Here is a 25,045-nt window from a genome sequence, read left to right on the forward strand (position 1 = left end):
AGTAACAGGCTATATTTATTATGGCGGTTCATTTCTTTGGTGCAAGACCCTATTTGCAAAACAAACCTCATAATTCTACATCTCCCTTGCATACAATGAAATGATGCAATATTGTTTTCAGTCTAAATATAGTGATATTTCTATGTAAATTATTTATACACATTTGTTAATAATAAATTGACACCATACAGTAAATTTACCGGAGTTACATTTGTGTCCATCTATATAGCTGGGCATATTATCACAGTCATTAGCAAATCTGGAATGTGGTTTTCCTCACCTTCAAATTCAAGTGACTATTTGCTCAGCAATCTATTTGCACATTGTAGCATTGTCTGAAATAGTTATTAACCTGAAATTCTGAACGCCAAAAGAATACAAGGGGGTATATATATGGATAAGCAATTCTAAGGACCTGGCAGTGCAGAAGAATGAATACCGTTTCTACCTATCAGTTATACTTATAACTAGACTTCATTTAGGAAGTATTGGATTTATTTTTTTTTTTCATTCAGCAAGTACAAAATTAGTGATATTATCAAGTAAAGAACATACTATTATACATACATATTATTTCCAGAAGACCAGGAATAAATGTTTTTCTTTCCCTGTTTAACAGGCTCACCATAAATGCAGAATGTCAGCTTCAACTTCATAACTTTCCAATGGATGAACATTCTTGCCCACTTATATTCTCCAGCTGTAAGTATTACTTAAGCATACAGGAAATAGAATGATGACTAAATATTTTAATGTTCAGTCCGTTTAAAATTTTCGCATTTCTAATTTGCTAATTGTAGTTAAATGTATACCTTGTTTACGTTTACTTAAATGATTTCTGTTTTAACAAGATCCAAATCTCTGAACATCTTAACATACAGTAAGCACTATATAACAATGTTAAGCTTTTTTAAGTATGCTAAATAACTTCCATTTTTTAATCATAATTTAATACCATTCTGTAATAAATCAGCGGGTGACTTCAACTGTGCACACACTGTAAGTTTACATTTCAGTTGGCTTTTATTGCAGCATGATGCATTTTTGTTTATTTTGGGCTAGAAATTCCTGTTTTAATCTAATGTACTGTATTAGAGATGATTTTCCAGAGCGCCGATGCTTTAAGTTATTATCTGGCAAATAATATGATATTTAAACCATCACTGTCTTTAGGTACTGAAGCAATACACAGCCTTTGCGATTGCCTGCACAGAACAGGACAGGGGAGTGCTAAGCCACAGAGTGTGACATCAGCAACATGCTACTGACAATTGAATTGCTTCGTTTTTTGTTTCTGTATTGAGTTGAAAATTATAGAAATACAGTAAACGTTTAGTGTTAAATCTCATCCTGAAACAAAAACCCCAGCTTTCATTCACCAGTCACTTAGTGGTAATCAGTCTTTGATTTTGAGGGCAGTCTAGCTGTGCACTAATGACTGAGGCATTTCCCTGTCCTACCTGCGAACTGAGGCTGAAGTTCTAGTGTTCTAGTAACAGGTGGTCGAATAGGAAAATGATAACTCACCACTATTAGGTACATGCAGGATTAAACTATACTGCACAAACAATTATCAACAAGAAAACAATAAACAAAAACAAATGATATGATGCACTTTAAGACCCATGGTTCCAAAGAATAGTAGTTAGCACACCCACTTTATGCCAGATGGCAAGAGTTGATCCCATTGTGCATGACAGGAAACAACTTTTCTGATGGAAGCAGATTTCTTTCTGCCATGAGGGTTTTTCTCAGAATGAAGCATCTCCATGGGTACCTTTCTAAATACCATTCTTTTTACTTTCTAAACGTAGTTATTAATTTTGGTGGAGGTTTTACTTTTGCCTTATGTGTCAAAAGGGAAACATGCTTATGAATAATATCATTTTTGTAAATCTTTTTGTTTATTTATTCAAATGTTTAAATAGGGAATAGCTTATAATTTAAAGAAATTGGAAAAAGTGTGAGGGGAATGTGGGTTTACAATTATCAGTGAAATTACTATCACAGTTTATAGCAGGGCACATTTTTAACAGAATTATAGTTTTTTACATTGATGTTGACTTTTTTTTACCTGTTAAGAAGTTTGGTCAGAGAAACATTGATACTGGGCATCCTTCAAATTTATCATTGTGTGTATTGATGTTTATTTTTCTGTAAATGCACATTTTATTAATTTTTTTACAATATTACTTCCATACTTATTGGTTCCTTTTTGTTTTAACGTTATCTTCAATAACGATGCATTTACTGGAAATTTAGATTTAATATACAGTAGATCATATGAAAAATCTGGATTTTAGACTTATATGGATTATTTGAAAAAAGCATAGGTTATCAATTGAGATGTGCTAATTATTCATGCCCTTTTATGAGCACATTGAAATATCAAATAAATATCAAGACCTACAATGGACCCTTTAACGTCAACAGCTTGAAATTGAATAGATGAGCAGTCCTACTCGTGGGCTTCTTTACACCTGAAATGAGCTTTTATCTGATTGGAATTAAGACTGTTATTTTGTACTGTACGTATGTTATGCAGTACACTGTAGGACTCAGCCATGACACAAAAATAATAATAATCTTGAATCTGTTGTATGACCAAATTGGGAAGGTGGGATGTTGCTTGTAGTTACAAGGAATGAAAGAAAGCACCACTTATTTGTTATGTTTGTTTGATTTTTTCTCATACTTCAAAAGAAACACAACTGTCTGTGAATCAGGGACATAATCCAATGCTTTAAACACAGCAGATACAAGGTAAACAACATTTCCAATTAAAGAATTGCGACAAGATTTCAGCACAAAACATAACACTATCAGAATGTCAAAAGTGTGCTGCAAGCATGAGGCTCTGGATATTAACACTGGCCTGGCATCGTTTACACGCACACCTGATCAGCCTCTGGAAAGACTGCCATGGCACTTTTCACCACTCCTTCTGGTGGCCCCGCCAGGCGGTGAAAGTTATGGTCTTGCTGAAACATGGACATGTCCACATTGGCTTGCAGGAAAAGAACATCTGTTGGCTCAGTATCACTGAGCAGGCTGTCCTCAAGGAGGGAGAGAGAGATAATTCACCCATCATCACACTTCTGGCACTTCACAGCTGACTTGAATAATCCAGTGGTCTGCAGAATTTCTATCATGACATCTCCATCTGTGTTATATAGAGTCAAGTTTGTCAAAGACCAGTTTTCATTCATCCGTAAATCAAAAGACACACCATTCTCTCTGCCGTCACCTCAGATGCACCCACAGAAGATGCTGGTTTCATCTTTTAGCTGCGATTATGTTATCCCTTAAAGGCCTCTGAGCGTCTGTATTGTTTTCATGCAGGTGGTGAGCTGCAGTTATTCTATTGATGTCCGGGCTACTTCTTGCAAGGACACTTTGTGCTATAGCTGCCACAGCCTTAAAAACTATTATGCAGATGGATATGATGGTTCTGGGATGTTGTGACCTTGTAAAAGGAGGACTGTCCTGCATTTAGTCAGTTTTTCTGGATAAGCATGTTGATTGTTGAAGCAAAACGTCTTGTTATTTTGCCATCTTCTCTGACATACAGTCCATCCTTATTAATACTGATAGCACCCGGTTGATATTCAGTACTTCAGTTGTACAGTATGTGGTCTTAATTCTTAATAAACTCATATTTGTAACTGCAGTTCAACTCGTAAAGTATTGAGCGCATGTCTCGAGCTCAGTATTTGCTATCGCAAGAAACAATGCTACTTCATCAAAAAACCTATCTGCTCTCTGTTTAAAATTTAAATAACTTTGCACATGTAATGCTTGGATTTTTTAATACATGGAAAACGGTTTTCATTGAACATCGGCATACAATATGTATAATCTATAATTGTTTTTTCAGACTGTAAAGTTTCTTATTATTAGCAAACTTGTCACACTTATGTCACCATGTTTATTCATTTGTTTTCTGCAAACTGTATAATTATAAATCTCTGTTTTTCTCCTGCACCATACTGTATAGGCTCTGCTAGATTACTGTTTTATTATACAACCTTATGAGCTCTTTAAATAATTCAAAGCCTTTGAAAGCAAATATAAAGTACTGAATTAAAAGTCAGGAAAAATGCATTTGTGACTGTGCAAAGCAAATTTGGTCCTTTTGACTAGAAAAAGTTGAAAGCTTTTATTCTTACGTACCCAGATGCACTGTGCAGCATTAAATTAAGATTGCATGCAACATACATTTGAAAAAGTTGCATAGAAATATAAAGCCTTTCAGAACAGGTATTTGTTATCTCCCTTTTGTCAGATGTTAGTTTTAACTTTTTACCGAAACATTTTATGAAAGTAGAACCACTGAAGTATTGATACAAGGATACCATAAGTAGGTTTTAAAGGAAGCCAGTATGTCTGACCTGATTTTATGACAAACATTTACAACAGATGTAAGTATATCTATATGTATATATGTATATGTTTTCTTGTGCATGGATATTTATATATATATAATGTCTGAGTCAACCTTAAACCTTTCAAAAATTAAATATTGCTTTATGTGTTATTGATGTTTATGTATATATATATAAAAAGCTTTTGACTAGAAACTAAGGTTTCTTTTACTTCCAGATATTTTATTTTTCTGTAGATTTTGAACATGGAATAGCTGGCAGTTCTTCATAAATCATGATGGTGTTGGAATGGTCAGCATGTTTACTGTCTAAAAAACTTACTGTAGGAGCTATTTCTTTGTTTGCTGTCTCTATATTTGGAGCACAAATAGCACACTAGCTGCATTATTCATAGTTTGTGGCTTTTCAGCATTTTTGCAGGACTTTTAGTGAAGCAATGCCATTTTTGTAACTGAATTTTTTATCCTTTTTTGTTAGCTGGGCTTCTGTATTGTATTGGCCTACAAGAGAGGTTTTGCACCAGATTTGAAAAGAGTCTTTGACTCTAATATTTTAAAATGTTTGGGTTTTTTTTTATCATGCAGGATAAGGAGGAAGACAAACTCATTAATAATATGTGAATTGATATTTTAGGTACTGTATGTAGAGGTAATGGAATGCATGTAATACATACTGTACATCTATCCATTTTCAAACCATTTTATCCAATTCAGGGTCACGGAAGCAGGAACACATCCCAGGCAATGGGTGCAAGGCAGGATACACCATTGATGGGACACAGGGGACACAAAGACACACACACAGACATGCACACACCCACACCAGGGCTATTTTTCCCAGAAACCATTGTCTTTGGACTGTGGGAGGAAACCCAAACAAACACGTGGAGAAAATATAAACTCATACACATAGCACCCCAGGAATTGAACCCAGGCTACCAGAGCTGAGAGGCAGCAATGCTAACCAAGCTGCCCAAATTTAATACAGCCTAGAATTCACCTTATTTTCACCTAACCCATCAAAATGACTGGCTTATTTTGTTTGTGTTTTTATTATTGTTAATAAATTATGTAGTACACAATTATATACCCATATTATTTTTGTCCGATTTGTACTAGACGCTGACACTGGGCTGTGTACAGTATATACAGGTACTGTACCTGTATTCTCCATTCCTCGTCAGGACCAGGATGGAACTCTGAGAGGGACAGTTGAAAATCCCTAATGAAACCTATTTGGTATGTCTTTTGAAGTAAACCTGGGAAAACAGATGCAAACATGGTGACATCATACAAACTCCATGCAGACGAGCACCTATGGCCACTATTTACTCTAGGACCCTGGGGCTTTAAAGCAGCAGGCAACATGAAACACCATGCCACTATACCAACCCATTAGCATTGAAGAGAAAACACCTCTTAACATATTCCTGTTTGATTTTTGGAGCTTTAAAAAATCAATTTGTTTGAGAAATGGTTCACCACTAATTCTCTTATCATGTTTTACTCAGATATTAAAAATATCTGTTTACTGTCCTAAATTAAAGTTAATTATTGAATGTAAATTTAGCCATATTCAAGTTTTTCCCTCCCCCGAAAGTGTGAGCCTTTGCAGAATGAAAGTACCAGTATGAAAGATTTATTATATACTGTATGTTTGTTTTACTGATCTGGGTTCATTTATTATAAATATATTTTAAAACTTTTTTAAAAAGGTTTTGCACCACTATACTATTAATGTAAAATTAATCATTCTGACCCCAAACTAAAGTGAATACAAAGAACCTTATTCTCCGTAATGAAAACCACTTCAAGCATATCAAATGGCTTTTTTGTTGTCCTGAGACTGTAAGCAGAAACATGTTTCAGTGTAAAATATGCCCAAATTAGAAGATAAGTATAATCTAAATAAAATTATAAAAAATATATCCTATAAGAACTGGTCACTGTTTATCTTGAGTAATGCTCAGCTGTGATGTCTCTCTTAACTCTTCCAGTCTGTTGATTTAGATGAATGGGAGGACTATCACAGGGTATGGTTGGAGAGGAGGAAGGAGAAACAGTAAATAATTGTTTTTTGTAATATCTTGCTCAGATTTATAACACTCCTCATATTTTTTAGGCTAGAATTAAATTTTGTACCAGTACATTCATTATGTAAGAAATATGACGTTATTTTTTGCAAGAGACTGATTGGTCTGTGAGTTGAGCTCTTAACTGCAAAGTCAAGCTAAGTTAGAGCTAACCTGCTCCCGAGCAGGTTAAGAATGGAGAATGTGTTGCTATAGCTACGTAACTGGATGCAGTTTGATCTTTGTTTGTGAAACTGAAAAGCCAGACTTTTTTCAACATATTTACAAAAATTAATCTGGCTAACCGAGCAGTCTTCCATTGTAAAATAGCCCCCTGGAGGCTTTATTGTTGTTTATTGATTGTCTTTCAGAAATAAAGAAATAGCACTCAAAACTTTTTCAGCCAAAATTAACATCATGCATGCCTTTTTTATACCAAACAAAAGTTAAATTCCTCACATTTAAGAACCCTTTAACAATTAAACCATGACTGCATAATTAATTCCCACTGTGGCTATTTACAAAGACTAGAGGCCATGTAGCTGCCTCTAGTGGCGGGTCAGTTGTAACTGCAACATTAAGATAAAAGCCATCCACCATATACTGTATATTGCCCATGACTCTGGTAAACACAAAATAAGAATTATTTCTCATACAGTATTGTAACTTTTTTATCAGTTTAAGGGAAAGTTATAAAAATGAACACATACAGTGCTGCAAAAAATGTAGATGCAGGGTGTCACTGGGGTGCAGTACTAAGCATTGCTGCCCTATAGTGCTGGGGCCCTTTGTTCAATTTCTGGGGTGCTATCTGCCTGGAGTTTGTATGTTCTCCCTGTGTCCATGTGAGTTTCCTCCAGGTGCTCAGGTTTCCTCCCACAGTGCAAAAGACATACTGTAGTGATAGTTTAATGGGTGTTTGTAAAATTGCCCCTGGTGAGATTGTGTATGTCTCATCCAGGGTGTATCCTGACTTTCACCCATAGCCAACAAACATATCATCCTGCAACTCACAACTAGTAACCCACTGAAGCTAAGCAGGTGCGAGCCTGTGTGACCATCGGTGTTCCGCGCGGTCTCGTGCCCTCCGCCACCCGTTTCGTCCCGCAGCACCTGGGGCGCGAACCCGGGTCTCTGGCGTCACGCAACAGGGAACCAGCCGCATGAGCTAAAGGAGACCCTCCCCCAGCCCAGGCGGCTGAGGTCCCTGCTACATGCAGTAGAGGGCGATGACGTCACCGTATCCGAACTAGCTCCGCTACACCTGGTCAGTACCTGGACAGGAGACCTGGGAAAACCCAAGGTTGCTGCTGGAAATAGTATTAGAGGGGCCTGAATGGGGTGCTCACCCTGAGGTCTGTGTGGATTCTAATGCCCCAGTATAGTGACAGGGACACTTCATTTTCATTTTCAGAACACCTCTAATTACACAAATGAACAATTAGAATAATTTGAGAACACATTACTTATACATATGACTGGCACATATGATATGAAAACATACTGTATGACTTAAAATCTCAGCATTATTCATAAAATTGCAATGACAATAGCTCAGGAGTTCTTTAAATTGGGTTTATTTGTATGCAAATTAGGATTTTTGTTACCTGTATTTTTCTAGCAGAACTTCAGTTCTATAGTATACAATTATGGGCATTATAAAATAAGCAATGGGTACAGAAAATATTCTAATGCAGTTTTATAGCAAGTAGTTAAAAATCTCCTACTTACAAACTAAAGCACCATGCCTGAGATCAGAAAAAAGAAGACTTATTCTTTGATTCCAGAAAGAGCATATATTTTTTTAATTAAATAAATGTATCAAGCAAAAACTATCACTTACTGTATTTCTGTGTGGATAATTGAATTGAGCAGAATGAAGGCTGTGTAAGAGATATTCACTTAGTCTGCTTAGTCTGTCAAAAAACAGTTTTTACACTTCATTGCTTAAACATTTAGAAAAGGCACAGAAAGAAAGTGGGAATTTCTGAACCTTGTAATATTTAATTTACTGTTACAAGGTTTTTTAAAGGAAGTTAGTGTTCCGGTAATGCCATTTGTACAGTTTGAAAATTTGTCATTCTATCTTTAATTGAAACGATTTCTTACGCCCTTTTTAAATGATGTTGCATTATCACAGGCTTTACAACTGCACAGTGAAAGAATAGATTTTTCTGTTTGTCTCTCATTTGACACCAGGGAGACGATCTATTCTAAGACAGAAAAATGTAATGGGAGGTTGGAATGGTCAATAACAACCAGAGCATCGTATGATATAGACATGGAATGTTTCCAAAATAAAAGGGGAGGCTCTGCTTTTTGTAATTTGCAGAAAATGTGCTGTAAAGAAATTTATTTTTTTTAAGCAAGGTACCATGTTATGTTGATTCTGTATAATTTAAAACTGTAATAATGCCAAATCTGTAAGAGATTTATTTGAAACCAATAATATACAGTATCCGATTACACTTTTCTTGATTGATTCCAGAGAAGTTTGTAAGATGGTGACCATAATTGTACACAATTTCTTAAAGGACATTTTGCTAGAGAATTGTTCAATTTTACCAGAACATCTCTTTATTTAAACTGTACACTGTTAACTAGATATTCTATGTTGCGCGTTTTTGATTGCTTTCCCACGTTATCTAGAAGACGTAAATGATGTGTCAACATAAATATCTTTTTTTTTTCATCAGTTACTTGTTCAAGCTCAGTGTTCAAGCCTACAGTTTATATTTTTGCTAGGCTCTGCACTTGTTCACATAAATTGTCATCTGTCAGGTATTTTCCTGGTCTTTTCAAAACAGTGTAATGTTTCTTACACACATTTATTATTTTCTGCTTTCTCTTCACTGATCACTTGTGAGTAGCTCAATAAAATGTATATTATATATATATCATATTTTATCATAATAATCTAAATTTTATCAAAAGGTTTTCAGGTTTTTTGTCCACAGCTGGTTACACATGTACGCCAATATCACCTCTTTACAATATCACTTCTTTACTTTACTTACTGTAGCTATTTCCCCTTGTTAGCTAAAATGGAATATTGTAGATCCCTGGTAAGGAAATGCTTCTTTGTTTGATTCTATATGAGCTATACTTATAATTTCAATGTTTACTTTGTGGCCTCTTAATATTATTTTAAAATCCATTTGAACAAAGTACATTTGATATACTGTACAGTAGTACTGTACCTTGTTGTGTTTCTTTTTAATACACCATTAATCACTGGAAGACAAGTATCTTCTTAGGTCTAACAAAAGGGTAAGCAGATAGGCAGAATCAATTAATTAGACTGAATTTAAAATAATTTGGGTTTAATGCTTTAATCACTAGTGCTTAAAAAGATAATGGGGTAAAGAGTTGCCAGTTATTATATATCCATTGTTAAAGAAGATGGGGTATAAACTGTGGGCTACGGTAAGCTTTTTCAATAATAATTATATACTATAGCATGACTTAAATTAGAACGTTTTAAATGCACCTATAGAAGTTTTTAAAATTCTTACATTTTCAGTTCTATTGTTAACAGTAGTGCTTCTGACACATAAGTATCAATGAACTACTGCTGTGCCGTTTGTTTACTTCACTTCTTTCTGGAGTTCTGTTTCTAATGATTACATTGTATAAAAGGTCATTCTAATTTTTTATGTAGTTTATGAGGTTAAATAACATTCATTTAATGGAGATAATACGAAAGCAGCAGCTTATCAGCAGCAGCATATCACAAAATTTGTCATCGGTGTGATAGTGTGTATTTGTTAAGCTCTGGTTTCCCCCGGAACCCTCTATTGTGGAATGGTGAGAAAATGGATGGATGGCAAATACAGGGAAAGAGAATATTTTACTAAATAAAAATAGTCTTGAAATTCAGATTTTTGTACTTTTGCTATTAATGTTGTTAGACCTAAAGCCAAAAGGCAGCCCTTACAGACATTCTTTGATGAATAATAGACAATGAACAGTAATGTGTATCTTTGACCTCATTTCAACATTCGTGTGTGCCCACTCACCCATGAGTCAGTGAAACAGTAAGAAGCACTTCCCTTAACAAAAATACACATTGTTTCACAGCATGCAATGTTCTTTATTCTTCTGTTTGTTGTTTTCACTGGGAACCATACTGGTATCATTATATATTAGGTATTCCGTTCCATACATTAATTGCTTCAGGTATTTTCTTGCAGTTTCTTTTCTTTTCTTTTTAGTCAATGTCATTTATAGATACCCCCCCCCCCATCAGCCCCACCACCCTGATTTATAATGAGTTATAAGTTAATTGAAGATTATCTACAATATGAGTTGTAAGAGTTATTCCTTTAAATGACTGCATACATTTAAGTTAATGTACTGTATATTAATTTCACTGGAGAGAGGAGAATTGAATCAGGGACCTGGTGAACCTTAACCAACCTTGCATGAGTACCAAAGAGGTAATAAAAGGTACAGTACAACCAATGTTAGCAATGTGTTAGCAAACTTTCTCAAATACAGTGATACAATTGTTTGTTTCAGTAGATGTTGTCTGAGGCTTGTTTCATAGACATGTATGGGAGATAAACAGAGAGAATTGAATATGCAATGACCTCACATTTAGAATGTTTGTGGCAGAAAAAAGGAATTTCTCAATTAGGAATATCTTCCCTCAGAAGATAAAGAAGGATAATGGGTGTTTGATAATACAGTAGATTTAATTTGCAATGCCTTTTAGCTTACAAAATTGTATTACATTACAGGAAAATCATTAAGCGTTTCCAATTAATGCTGCTCAACCATCATAATCACTCCTGTAAAAATATTGGGATTCATTTTATAGTATAACTAAAAAGACTGCTTAGAGAGGGAGGCAGGTACAGTTTGTTATTGTATTATAAGAAAGCATATTTGCCTTACATTTTAGTTTTGTTTTGATTGTTTAATTTTGATTTTACAGTAGCGTTCATAAAAGTGCAATACCATTTTCGTTTGCATAGCACATTAATAATGATGATCATCATCAATATCAAATCCGAGAGTTTTGAATGTGCTTTTCAGAATGCTAAACAAATTTAAAAATCATGACTAAAAATAAACAGCAGCATGAGGTAAAATGGAAAAACTAATATACAAAAACAGCATATTGAAGAAAAACAATACAATTATAAATAACACTGTAACAATTACCTTGGTAATTAATAATTATTCTACTTTATTGGCAGCCAATCCACAGATGCTAGCACAGGAGTGATACTGTATATGATTTTTAAGGGCTCTAGCAGACTAATGCAGCACCAGTTGCAACTACTGTACTGTATGACATGGTGTGAGTTATTAAAACAGTAAAAATATCATAACAATAATCCAGCCTGGATGAGATGACAGTATTAACTTGATGTCTCTAGAAACAAAATAATATTTTTAACAGTGTTTCTAAAATGACAGAAAGGTATTTTTTTAATATTCTTAAGCTAAGACACAACCTGTATTGGAGTTAAGTAAGATGCCTACAGTACATCTTTCTATTGAAAGTACAGTAAGTCTAAGTAAGCATAGTTCTGTTATCTAGTTCCAGATGGGTGTACAGAAGGGTATCATCAACAAAGCAATGAAAAGTTATAGAAAGTTATAGAATATTTATGAATAATCTGGCCCAAAGGTAACAAAAATAGAACTGGACAAATGGCACAATACTGTATATGACACAACTACTGTATCTATGAAATTTGTACTGCAGATGGAGCCACAATATGGATTTTGTCAGCAGTTTTACCATTTTTGTCTGGGGCACAGAGTTGGGATGTGTTTTTAACATTTCAAACTTCACCAGGAGTGCTGACTTTCTATCTGTTGATATTTTAAATTACATCATGTAGGTTTCCAAGCAAACTCAAATTGAATGTACTGTAAATAATACAGCATCATACACACTGCTTTTTTCCAGTTACGTAGCAATGCTGGTGAACAAAAGTGGTTGCAAACGCTGAAAAATATTTTGCATGCCTCTATATACAGTACATCGCAATAACATCAGATTTGATTTTTTAATATTAAAAAATGCAAAATAGCTGATGAGAATGTACTGACAATTTTCCAGTCTTGAAGAAAGATAGTCAGGGAAGCAAAGCACAGCTGTTTTTAAAAACCCTCTTTTGAAAATGTCAGCATTCAGATTTATTTTAGATTTGACAAGTCAAACTGAGTCCTTGAGTTTTCCATTCCGATATCCTGTCTGTTTCCACTGTGACATCCCTCCAATGTTCACTAAGTCTGGATAAAATAGCTATGGCAGTATGATTTATGAATTATAGTGGCATGGGCAGGAGTATCATCACATTTCCCTCCACACTGTGGAATTTGTCAACAAAAGCAAGACTGACTTTTAATCTAAGTGGCATATTTCTATCCATCCACAGAGACCCCACTCTGCATGTATGGTAGAAACATATTTCCTGAGTCACGGGGTGCCGGATACATGAAACTGCTGTATTAAAAATGATGATACAGTACATCACTTCTGATTCTCTTCTGTATAAATCTTGCTTGTTAAGAGACCTGATTTTGTACAGTGATTCTTCGTGCCAGGGCTTTTACATTCTGGTAAAAAAAACAAAAACATTGTAGCGTAATCGGTAAACCTTTGGATTCAGTCATTACTGATGGGTAATGAGTACAACTGCAATCGCTGATGTGTTATTTTTTAGCTTCAAATTACGGTTAACATTTCTGTAATCTCTATAATATGTTCTGCATGTACTGTACCAGTTAGTTCTGAACATTTCTAACTTGCTTTTTAAATTCAGCTTCAACTTGATACATAGTGTGGCACTACATAACATTTTCAGTTCAGACAGCACTGAAATAAGTGTTTATGTATACAGTAGGTAAACTAGACAATAACAACACAAATAAACTGAACGCATGAATGAACAAAATGGCTAAATAAATTGGTCACCATGTACAGTATATAGTCACTTACAAAGTTAAATAGGACAGCACATAGAAAGATTTCATGTAACTGAGGGTGAAAAATAATTGAGAAACCGTATTTTTATTTTAGAACACTATAGCTGTCTTAGGATTTCAGCCACATCTTTGCCTCATCTGACTGTGATTTATGCCATGCACTGTGGAGGTTCATAGCCAAGTGTGGTGCTGTTAGGTTAAGGGTCAGCACCTCCAAATCTGAGGCCATGATCCTCTCCTGGAAAAGAGTGGCTTGCTCTCTCTAGTTAAGAGGGAACAATTGCACCAAGTGGAGGAATTTAGGTCCCTAGGGGTCTTGTGAGACTGGATAGAGGGTAAAGAGTTTTTGGACAAAGCTCTTGGATTTCTGGTCACTATCCCTATCCTCACCAATGGTCATACTGTAAGATTCCGGTAGTGTCCAAAAGAATGAGATTGCTGGTACAAGGGCAGAAATAAAGTTTCTCCATAGGGAAACTTAATCTCTGTGACAGGTTGGAAAGCTCAGCAGTCCAGGAGTACCTTGGCGTAGAGTCATTACTCCTCTGATTGAGAGGATCCAGTTAAAGTGGTTTGGGCATCTGGGTGGAGTCCCCAGCACAGATCCAGGACACGCTGGAGGGGTTATACAGTGTCTCTCAGATGGTCTAGGAGCACCTGAGAATCCCTCAGAAGGAGCTGGAGACTGTTTCTGGGGAAAGGGAAGTCTGGTGTGCCCCGCCCAGCATGTTATCACTGTGACCCTCACTAGGAGTATGCTGTTGTTAGAAAATGGACGAATGGAAGGATATTAGTATTCACTATGTTGTGACAGTGCAGTGGGGGAGGCTCCACGGTGAGTAAAAAGTTAACGCCCCGGGTGAGGGGACGGAAGTGAGGTCAGCAGGGACCAAAAATAATAGAAAAAGAGTGAAAAAATAAACAAAAGGGCAAAAAGCAAGTGGACTGCTGTGCCTCGTGATCTCCAGGCTGGGCTTACCCTATTTAGCGGGGTCCAGCCTGGGGAAAAAAAAACAAACTCTAGCACAATGGTGACCAGACTGGACTTACCCTACTTAACGGGGTCCAGTCTGCTAAGCAGGGCACGTAAGGCAAAAACCAAACAAGAACTTTGTGCATGAAAAAGGTGTGTGTGTGTGCCTGCCCCGGTGAAAATACGTGATGGGACAGGCAAAAAGAAAAAGAAAAGAAAAAGAACACCTTACGCAGGCGCAATCCCCTCTGGGACTGTCAGTGTAAAACTCCCCCTTCCGGGGATGTCTCTGCTTGTCCCTTTGGGGGGCATCCAGTGTGCCTTAATAGGACCAGCCCAGCTGTGGCTCTTGATATACTGTATGGTGATAAAAGAAACATTTTTAAATACTTTTAACTGTTATTTTCAAAGTAAGATAATAAACAAAGTATGATAAATAATGTGGTGTAATAAAGGAGCAATCACTCACACAGAAATATCACAGGTCTTGAGCATGTGCCTGTCAGTGTTATGCTCTGACAGCTTTTTCTGAGATAAGATTCATTTTTGATAACATGAGTTTTGTACAGTATATCATTACCACTTTCTCTCACATCATTAATCGACAGATGTTTAAAAACATAAATCTTTCAAAAGATACTTTAAAAGAACACTCCTTTAAGTTTATTAACCGAGGTTCTCAGTGTTATCCAGAAATGTTTTTTTTTAATAATTTGATACACAGTAAAAGTAGAAATAGTTTTTACCTTGAGCTTAGTTAATTGTCTAACTGTGGCTATACAGTATGTACTGCAAGGTTATTGTCTGTTGTGTTTCCTCTTTTTTTGCCTTAAATATACTATAATTATAAAGTAATTATAAGCTTATTTGAAATTATGTTTTTATTTAAATGTTTTACTAAAGTTAATTAAAAATATTAGTAAATTACAGAAATATATTGAGCAATAAACTACTACTGCTGTAGATTAATTGACTCTGAATCTAAACTACTGTATGTTCGTAACATTAACCAAGGAGTACTGTACGTGATGTTGTTTAGAGCCTCTTTAATGACATGTACAGTAAATGCTTTGTTTATAGACCATATTTGATATATTCATACGTATGTACAGTTTATGAAATTGCTAATAGTTTTTTTCTAATCATCTAAGTATCAGTCTTTTACTGACCAAAGTGTTTCTTTTTTTTCTTTTGTGTAGACTAAATTAACAATCAAATCAAAGTATTGCTATTAAGCTCTGTTATTAATACAAAGCACGTACGGTATTTGTGTATACACAGTGCACTCTTGTTATTTGCATCCAAATGTATTCATACCCCTGAAGTTCAACTAATGATGGCTTTAGTAAAGAAAATGAAAGCAAAATGAATGTCTATATTCAACATTTCATTTTAACATTTGTGGCTGTAAACAAACCTTGATGTGCACATACTGTATAATTTCTTTCCTAACTCAACAACAAACTACGCTTTGTCAAGAGTATGAATACATTTAAAAGTAACTGTATGTACAGTATGACTGAATATTGCTGCCATTTTGTCAGTTAGCCAAAAAATGGTACTTTGGGAATATGTAACACAGTATACCAATAATGATCATTTCATGTACTGTAGTTATTTTTGGCAAACTCATTTTAATTTCATTTTGTTGTCAAAAAACAGTTTATCAAAGTGTTGTTGTAATGGGGACACTATACTGTAAACAGGCGCCGTCCTTCGGATGAGACGTAAAACCGAGGTCCTGACTCTCTGTGGTCATTAAAAATCCCAGGGCGCTTCTCGAAAAGAGTAGGGGTGTACCCCGGTGTCCTGGCCAAAATTTCCAAATGGCCCTTACTAATCATGGCCTCCTAATAATCCCCCTCTATGAATTGGCTACATTACTCTGCTCTCCTCCCCACTGATAGCTGATGTGTGGTGAGCGTTCTGGCGCACTATGGCTGCCGTCGCATCATCCAGGTGGATGCTGCACATTGGTGGTGGTGGAGGGGAGTCCCCATTACCTGTAAAGCGCTTTGAGTGGAGTGTCCAGAAAAGCGCTATATAAGTGTAAGCAATTATTATTATTATTATTAATGACCTTTTCAAAATGCAATTTTAGGGACTGTCTAATCTCCAACGGCACAAATACTAAGCAGTATTTCTAGTATAGTTCTTTTGATTTACAGATGTAATACAGATAGTCACAACATTTATGTCAGGAGAACATCTTATTACAATTAGGTTCAAGAAAAGTGTATTACATTACCTATTAATTCTGCACTGCACTGCAACATTTAGCTAAACATGAGATTTTTTACAGTCTTTTGAAATAATTTGTAGCTAAAAACAACATATTAATGGTTACAAATGATAATATATTGTACATATAGGAAACAAACTCTTACCTGGAAAGGGATAATTATAACAGACACTGAAATGTAACCTGAATTTGAATTTGAATTTATTAGAATAAACATGAAGCGTACTCAACTAAACTGCAAACATTTTTTATGGTCACTAATGACACATTTTATATGACACACAACAACAACCGCATGGTGTCATAACAATAACTTGGACTTCAACGTGAGTAAAACAAAAGAACTAGTAGTGGACTTTTGGAAACACAGGCCACACACTCACAGCCCACTCAGTATTGATGGAACGGAAGTGGAAACATTCACCAGCTTTAGGTTTTGGGGAATTCACATTTCTAATTACCTAACCTGGACTGTGAACACATTATCTTGAAGAAGGCTCAGCAGCGCCTCTATTTGCTGTGGTGCCTCAAGCGATGAGGATGCCAGTACCTGTGTTGGTGAACTTATACCGCTGCACCATCGAGAGCGTCCTCACCAACGGGATCACCGTGTGGTACGGCAACACCTCTTCTCCACAGTGAAAGGCACTGCAGAGAATGGTGATCCTGGCCCAGAAGATCATCGGCTGTGGTCTCACAGAGATTAAACAGCTCTGTGAGGACCACTGCCGTGGTAGAATTCTGGCCATCACAGAGGACAGTCACCACTCCGGCCATGAGCTCTTCACCGCACTGCCCTCAGGCAAGAGATATAAGAGCATACGGACACTTACCACAAGATTCCTCAATAGCTTGTACCCACAAGATTGGAGAACACATTTGGCCATGCCCCTCGGACCACACCTACACCATCTACCTCATTGTATTTTTATTTATTGCACATCTGCAGTCATTGTTTACATGTCTGGATTGTTTACATTTGAACTGTTTACTTGTTTACTCGTACATTGTCCACTGTTTGTTTGTATATTGTCTTGATGCACTGTCTGCATTTTGTGTTTTACACTTTTATAACAATCGAGAGACTTTCTGTAAGTAAGAATTCCATTGTACCAGTACGTGTGGCACATATGGCAATAAAGCAAACGTTCAAGTTACAGTACAATATATACTTTGTGGTTCATTCTTTAATCAGAAAAAAAAATCCTTAACAAATGGGCCTGGGTGTTTGTATTAATACCCAATCAATACTAATAACGAAGAAGAGAGAATGAAAGTATATTGTATATACGTAGTTTTTGGATAACAGAAACTGAAAGGCACTACATGAATGTTTTATGTGATAATTTATTGTCATTTTGTTTCTATTATTTGAGCTACAGAGGCTTGAGGATGTTTTGAATTGTGGGTTTAGTTTTCAGGAAGCAACACACCATGTTTTGTTCTTTCTGAATGCTCGTGCTGTTCTTTGAGGTATGAATAATAATTCTAGTTATCTTTGATTCAGTAACCCTTTTGAAATATAAATCTGTAATCTGTAAATCACAACACTTACATTACCAATTAACAATAAGGACAGTATACAGTACATAGGTTATTCGATTAGAAAAAAGAACAACACAATTTCTTGTCATAAATGTTGTTTATAAGATTTATTTTTCATGTAGCTACTGTTCATAACCTCTCATCTTTTATCATTTTTCAGTTATTCCAGGGCTTCGGAGGCACATTTACCATTTCCATTTCTAACTAAATGGATATGACCTCACTGCTTTTATTGCTTGAACTGGTATGCAAGAGAAAATGCAAGATTAAAGTCTGTACCTCTTTTGTGTGACCATTCATGTTGTGTCAGCACAGCAATGTTCATTGACCTCTTTTCATTCAAGCACACACTTGGACAAACTCACCATTCTGTCAGACAACACAGAATCAGTTTCTTATTGATGTGAGCATGTGGCTGTCAGTTACTTCGACAAAGATACAAGAAAGTCAGGAATTTAATCAACTCCCATTACTATTCCCTGACAATAAGTACATAATTACAGCTGCAGGTTTTTTCTTATATTTTAAATTTTCTATTATGTAAATGCTGCCTTATTGCAAATGTGCTTTTTGTTCTCGGTGAGCTAATCTGTCAATGTACTACGCTCAAAGCCAGAGCTATCTAATTTTATGAGAGTCGAAAAAGGACTCCTAGCTAAGCATCAAAGTCTTTGTAAAATTGGATACAAGAACATATTTCTCACTTGTTCCACAATAAATGTGTTCAGACCTATCTCATGTTACTCATTACCACATTCACACACACCATCATCCAATGCTTTTGTCTGAAATAAGTAAACCCCTGTATACCAGCCCCCTCAAAAGAACACACCGCTCTAAGATTTATTTACAAACCAAAAAACCTCTGTCTTTCAAGAAAAAATGTTTTCAAGTAATTTGATACATCTGTGGAAACTGTATTTATTGTTTCATTTTTTTCAATCTGCAATCAGCTGCTGAATTATTTTACCTTTTTAAAAAACTTTCCTCTCTTCCTTTGGTTAGCCTAGCTTCATGTTCTTACATTTGGCTGTCTATTCCTTTAATATTTGGGATAACAAGGACAAGACAATCTTACTTGGCTGTTCCTAATCATAATCATTAAAGACACATTAATCGGCTATATACAGTATGTCTAACACAAACACCTCTTTTTACATTTGTCTCGTCCCTCCAGTCAAGTTCAAGTTCAAGTTTATTGTCATTATGCTCATATACAGGTATATGGTATAACGAAATGCTATTTAGCTAGCTCTCGGACATAAAGTAGTACAAGAAAAAAAACAACAACAACAATACAATTGTATAACAAAAGAAAGACAGAGACAACAGGCAGTGTGCAAAAAACAACAGACAAGGTGCAAAAACAGCAACAGGCAATGTGCAAAACAACAAAAAGGTAACAGGTTATGTGCAAAAATATGCATCAACAGAATTAAATAAAGGGATAGAAATTATGGGGAGTGAGCTTTTGACATGTATGGTAGAGGTAGATTTTCAATGGGTGTTTGGTTTTTTGGTAAGAAAGAAAGAAGGCACTGTGAGGTTCAGATCATAGGTGAGAGGTGAGGTGAGAGTGAGAGAGGCTGGGAGTTTAATAGTTTGATAGTGCGGGGGTAAAAACTGTCTCTGAGTCTGGTAGTCCAGGCCAGAATGCTCCGGTACCGTTTTCCAGATTGTAGCAGATCATAAAGTCTGTAGCTGGGGTGTGTGGGGTCTTTGATGATGCTTAGAGCTTTCCTCAAGCACGGTCTGTCATAAATGTCTTGGATAGATGGGAGGGCAACCCCAGTGATGGACTGGGCAATTTTCACCACCCGCTGTAGGGCTTTGCGGTCTTTGCTTAGCCTTCTTCAACCGTCTTAGGAAGTACAGGCGCTGTTGCGCTTTCTTGATCAGGCATGTGGTGTTGAGAGACCATGTGAGGTCCTCGGTGATATGGACACATTTTAAGTTACTGACCCTTTCCACTTCAGTCCTGTTGATGTGGATAGGGGCATGTCTGGTTTGCAGCTTCCTGAAATCAACGATCAGCTCCTTGGTTTTGCTGACGTTGAGGGTGAGGTGGTTGTCATCACACCATGTTGTAAGGAGATTGACCTCCTCCCTGTAGGCCCTCTCATCATTGTCTGTGATCAGACCCACAACTGTGGTGTCATCGGCAAACTTGATGATGGAGTTGGTGTTGTGTTTGGCCTTACAGTCGTGGGTATAGAGAGAGTAGAGCAATGGACTAAGCACACACCCCTGGGGGACCCCAGTGTTCAGAGTTAGTGTGCCAGAGGTGTGGTTTCCAAGCCTGACAGCCTGAGGTCTGCTGTCAGAAAGTCCCAAATCCAGTTGCAGAGGGTGGTGTTGAGACCCAGTGCACTGAGTTTCTTGACTAGTTTCTCTGGGATAATAGTTTTAAAAGCTGAGCTGAAGTCGATGAATAGTAGTCTTGTGTATGTGTTCTTTTTGTCCAGATGGGATAGGGCAGTGTATATGGCAATGGAGATTGTGTAATCTGTGGATCTGTTGGACCGGTAGGCAAACTGGTATGGGTCCACTGTGTTTGGAATGGTGTCCTTAATGTGCTTCATGACCAGCCTCTCGAAGCACTTCATGATGACAGGTGTTAGTGCCACTGGTCGGTAGTCATTAAGACAGTCACTGTGGTTTTCTTTGGTATTGGGATGATGGTGGTTGTCTTGAAGCAGGTGGGGACTACGGCTTGGGCCAGAGACATGTTGAAAATGTCTGTGAATACACCCGCCAGTTGATTGGCGCAGGCTTTGAGGACGCGACTGGGTATGGCGTCGGGTCCTGCAGCCTTGCATGTGTTCACTTTTAGCAGAGATCTCCTCACCTCATCTGCAGACAGTGAGAGCTGCTGGTCAGCAGTGGAGGGTGCAGTTCTGATGACTGGTTCGGTGTTGTTGGCTTCAAACCGAGCATAGAAGGTGTTGAGCTCATTAGGCAGGGAGGCATCATGGGCAGGTGTGAGGGCCTGTATACCTTGTCACATACGCCTTGGGTCATTAGTGGTGAATTGTTCCTCTAATTCCTGTTTGAGCGTGTTTTTTGCATGTTTAATACCATTGTTAAGATTGATCCTGGCTGACCTTAGTTGTGATTTATTGCCCAATTTGAATGCTGCATCCCTTGCTTTGATTAGGGTGCGAACCTCACTGTTCATCCATGGTTTCTGGTTAGGAAAAGTTCTTATTTCTTTTGTAAGTGTGACATCGTCAGCACATTTCCTGATGTAGCTAGTGACTGCCGATGCATATTCCTGTATGTTGGTGTGTGATCCCTGTGTGGCTGCCTCTTAAACACACTCCAGTCAGTGCATTCAAAACAGTCCTGCAGGACCGATTCAGCTCCTTCAGGCCACACTTTCACCGTCCTGACCACTGGTTTCACTCACCTGTGCAGCTGTCTGTATGCCAGGAGGAATAACAGAGTGATGTGGTCTGAGTTTCCACAGTGGGGGAGGGGTACTGCCTTGTAAGCATTCTGAATCTTGGTGTATGACCAAGTCATCTCCACTTTGTAGTTTACTCCTCTCTCTGAATGCATTTCAAGCCTTCTCATCCTATGCCCAGAAGGCTGCTCCTTAACCTAGCCAGTTAAGCCAAACCTATCCCATCCTAATCATCTCGATTGCGTACTGTCCAATCAGTTTGATAGGAGATAGTGGCTCAAATTCAATCAAGTGAGACAGAGGGCTTTGTGTGCTACCACTTGATAATGACTGAATGAGGGCAAGATGTGAAATGACAAGAAGCAATATGAATGTAAAGGCCATCATTCTAAACCTGAGAGAGCTGACAGCACACGCCCAACAATACAGTACATGCTAAATACAATCTGTGCCTGAACAAATTGCTATAAGCCCAAAAACAGAAGAACTTCTAAAAAAGTGGATTGAAAATAAAGGAGTGAAATTTTGGAGATGATTTTATAATACAGTTATATGGATATGATTCCATCATTTAAAACATTTTCCTTCCTTTTTTTCCAGGTTCAATGTATACCACTATCATGACCAAGTCATGTTAATTATATTTTATTATATAGAGTATATTGATCGTTGTTTAGGAAAATAGTGTTGAAAGTCCCCTGTTCATATACAAATGTCTTGTACAAAAATATCTTTACGGTTCTTCATTTATTTCTTTTAATCTGTATTAATTACATTTTATTGTGTCAAGTAAAATTTTAAAAGTAAAATTTCAATTCAACGAAGACCTTGTTCTAGTGACATTTTCGATATGAATTACAGCCATTGGTTTTGTGAAATCCCTTCAAGTGATCATACAGTAATTAAAAGACTGCACAGGTATACCAAAACCAGTTTGACAAGTGTAGTCATTCTAAACACATCATTTCTCATTGATAGAGTGCCAAAGGCTAGTATATAGAAAACATAGATTTAATATAGATATATAGAAATCTATACACAAAAAACACAAAGAGGGGCACTATTTACTACTTAACAAAATATCCTGTCCTGGACCATTTCTCTCTCTAGAAACAAATGCTCACAAATGAAGGGAACCGATTTCCATATTACAAATAATGCATTATGAATCAAGGAGAGGTATCTTTTACCCTATGGCATAAGATTTCAAAATTTTAACAATAGAGACAAGCCCTCTGATGAAAAGCATGGTTTTCTTTCCAGTGTTCGGAATACCTGTGAAGAATCTAGATTTCAGTCTGCTTGAAGGAGGCAAAGTCTCTCCTTGTCCAATCTTTTCCTTTTCCATTGAGTATGGCGATGATTCACCACTCTTATGCTTATTGTCTTGCTGTGTTTATCCTGTCCTGAGGCCGACTTTGTAGATGAGTTTAATGACCTCTCAAGAAATGGTTTAGTCACTGTTACATATTTGTCTTCAAAGAGGGCTAACTTAATGCTTTAACAGAGGATTAGTTTAACATGACTTAATGATGCTCTTTTGATCATTGTGACTGCCACAAGGACCCAGGCCAGCTGTGAAAACACTTAAGACAGAGCCCATTGTATTAAACTCTACAGTATAGGGTCATTCTGCTGTAATGTGCTAATGTTAAGCTAACGATACTTGTATGAATCAGGTGATATTACAATTCTATAGAAGCAGGGAAGTTTTAGTATACTCATGAAACCATATGTTATGCACTGCAAACATTAACCATATTGGAAAAAGTATTCAGGTTATAATTTTAAAAAGAAAATAAAAGCAAACCAGGGTAATTATTAGTTTAGTATACAACATAGTCTCTAGATCAATCGTATAGAGTCGGGCTTTTTTATCATTGAAAGTATTTTTGCAAGTTAATGCTACCTTATCCTCCGAAGAACATTATAATTCAGTTCAGTTAGAGAATTTCATTATCACTTTACACAAGGTTATGGAATTTCTTAGGCTAGTATGCACTCTTACACAAGTACCAATCCTAGAGTCACTCATCTCAAGATGGTCTCAAATCTGTCTGCATTTCATTACATACAGTACTGTAGCTGTAAATATCTTTTAGCACTGTATATTCTAAAGAACCTTCATTTAGAACCTAAGTCCAAATGTGTTACTGTAAATGTGGACTATTTTTTGTTTTTTTAATATGGCTCCTAAGCTCTAAACCTGGAGTTTTAGAACAATCTAGCTGTCATCTTACTGACAGATTAATCAGAGTTTCTTGTTTGCATGATTTTTGCTTGTTCATATACTGTACCATGAAGAGAAATTATTAAGCAGCAGTCCAAGATAGCCGGAGGAACTAGATGTTAGTTTGCTGGTGATACAGTATATGCAGTACTTTTTGTCAAAACATTTCTGAAATAAGTAGAGGTCCTTGTTATTTTCAGCACTGTCGTTTCCATATTTCCTCCCTAAAAGTCCCGAAGAAGCACTTTATGCAATTTCTCAATAGTGTTTTCTATCCGCGACAAGCTTTCTAATCCTTCGGTTTTTTTTTTCGTAAGTTGTAGGCTTTAATGATTCCTGTGGGGAGCTGTGTCAGTGTGCGTTGGCTGCAAAGGAACAAGTAAAGGTTAATCCCACACTGAAAAATAGATAGAAAAGATACAAAATTTCAGCCGATAAGCTTTCTTTGGGTGTTTAATTCTTTCATTATTTCAGGTATTTTTCATTAGAGACCTTGCAGGTTTATAATGCAGTGTTCCAGGTACTGGTGGACTCTATTAGGTGTGATCACAGCAATCATTGCCGTCTTCATCTCAGTTATTAAACTAGCCTTCATATAATTGACGAATCTGTCATTCTACACATGCAAATAATACTTGAAATATGCTTTAACTTTAATTTTTCAGTGTGGCTTACATGCCAGATAGCACTTTTAATGCTGCATGTTGCGATGAATTAAAAACAAAATCACATAGCTGAGTTAAGATGAGGGTTTGAGAAATGTGATGCTGTGAAACAGAACTTGTGAAAATGCTAAGCAAGAATACTAATTCTGTGAATTCTTGATAAAATCTGAGTACATTATTCAGTAATTTCCTGAGGAATGCTGTACAGTATATAAGCAAAACCCTTCATTGATAAGATCATTGCTGTAAAACCATAATACATTTTTTTTAATAAAAAGGACATCGGGAATGTGAAAGCAGAAAGTTTATCCACTCCCTGTTTGTATAATTTCAAGATTATGACATTTTAAATTGGCAGACGTAAAGTAAACTGTAGGTTGACTAGTTCACTTCTGACTGGAGATAACAATGTTTCCTAATCCTACAGCATGTGTGCTAAAATCTAGGCTAACTCTTTGGTTTGCAAGACACCAGCAATCACTACAGCACTTTCACAACTGAAAGTGTTTAATAACAGGAATTGCTTTCTGCGTCTGAACAACAAAGCTGTGTTGCTCAGTTGTCTGGAGACCTCCCGCAA

At 36.6% G+C, this 25,045-nt stretch overlaps 1 protein-coding gene across 2 annotated transcripts in view; it reads left to right on the forward strand.

Annotated features, from left to right (window-relative positions):
- Positions 1 to 25,045, forward strand: part of gabrg3 (gamma-aminobutyric acid type A receptor subunit gamma3) — a 201,146-nt gene that overhangs the window by 128,628 nt on the left and 47,473 nt on the right. For both annotated transcript variants that reach the window (XM_088598299.1, XM_088598307.1), the window contains exon 5: positions 620 to 702. In XM_088598299.1, the coding sequence (XP_088454425.1) occupies positions 620 to 702 (83 nt within the window). The remainder of the gene's footprint in view (positions 1 to 619; positions 703 to 25,045) is intronic.

The sequence above is a fragment of the Lepisosteus platostomus genome, chromosome 2 (genome assembly GCF_059453375.1).
Source record: "Lepisosteus platostomus isolate fLepPlt1 chromosome 2, fLepPlt1.hap1, whole genome shotgun sequence".
In the NCBI taxonomy this organism is placed as follows: Eukaryota; Metazoa; Chordata; class Actinopteri; order Semionotiformes; family Lepisosteidae; genus Lepisosteus; species Lepisosteus platostomus.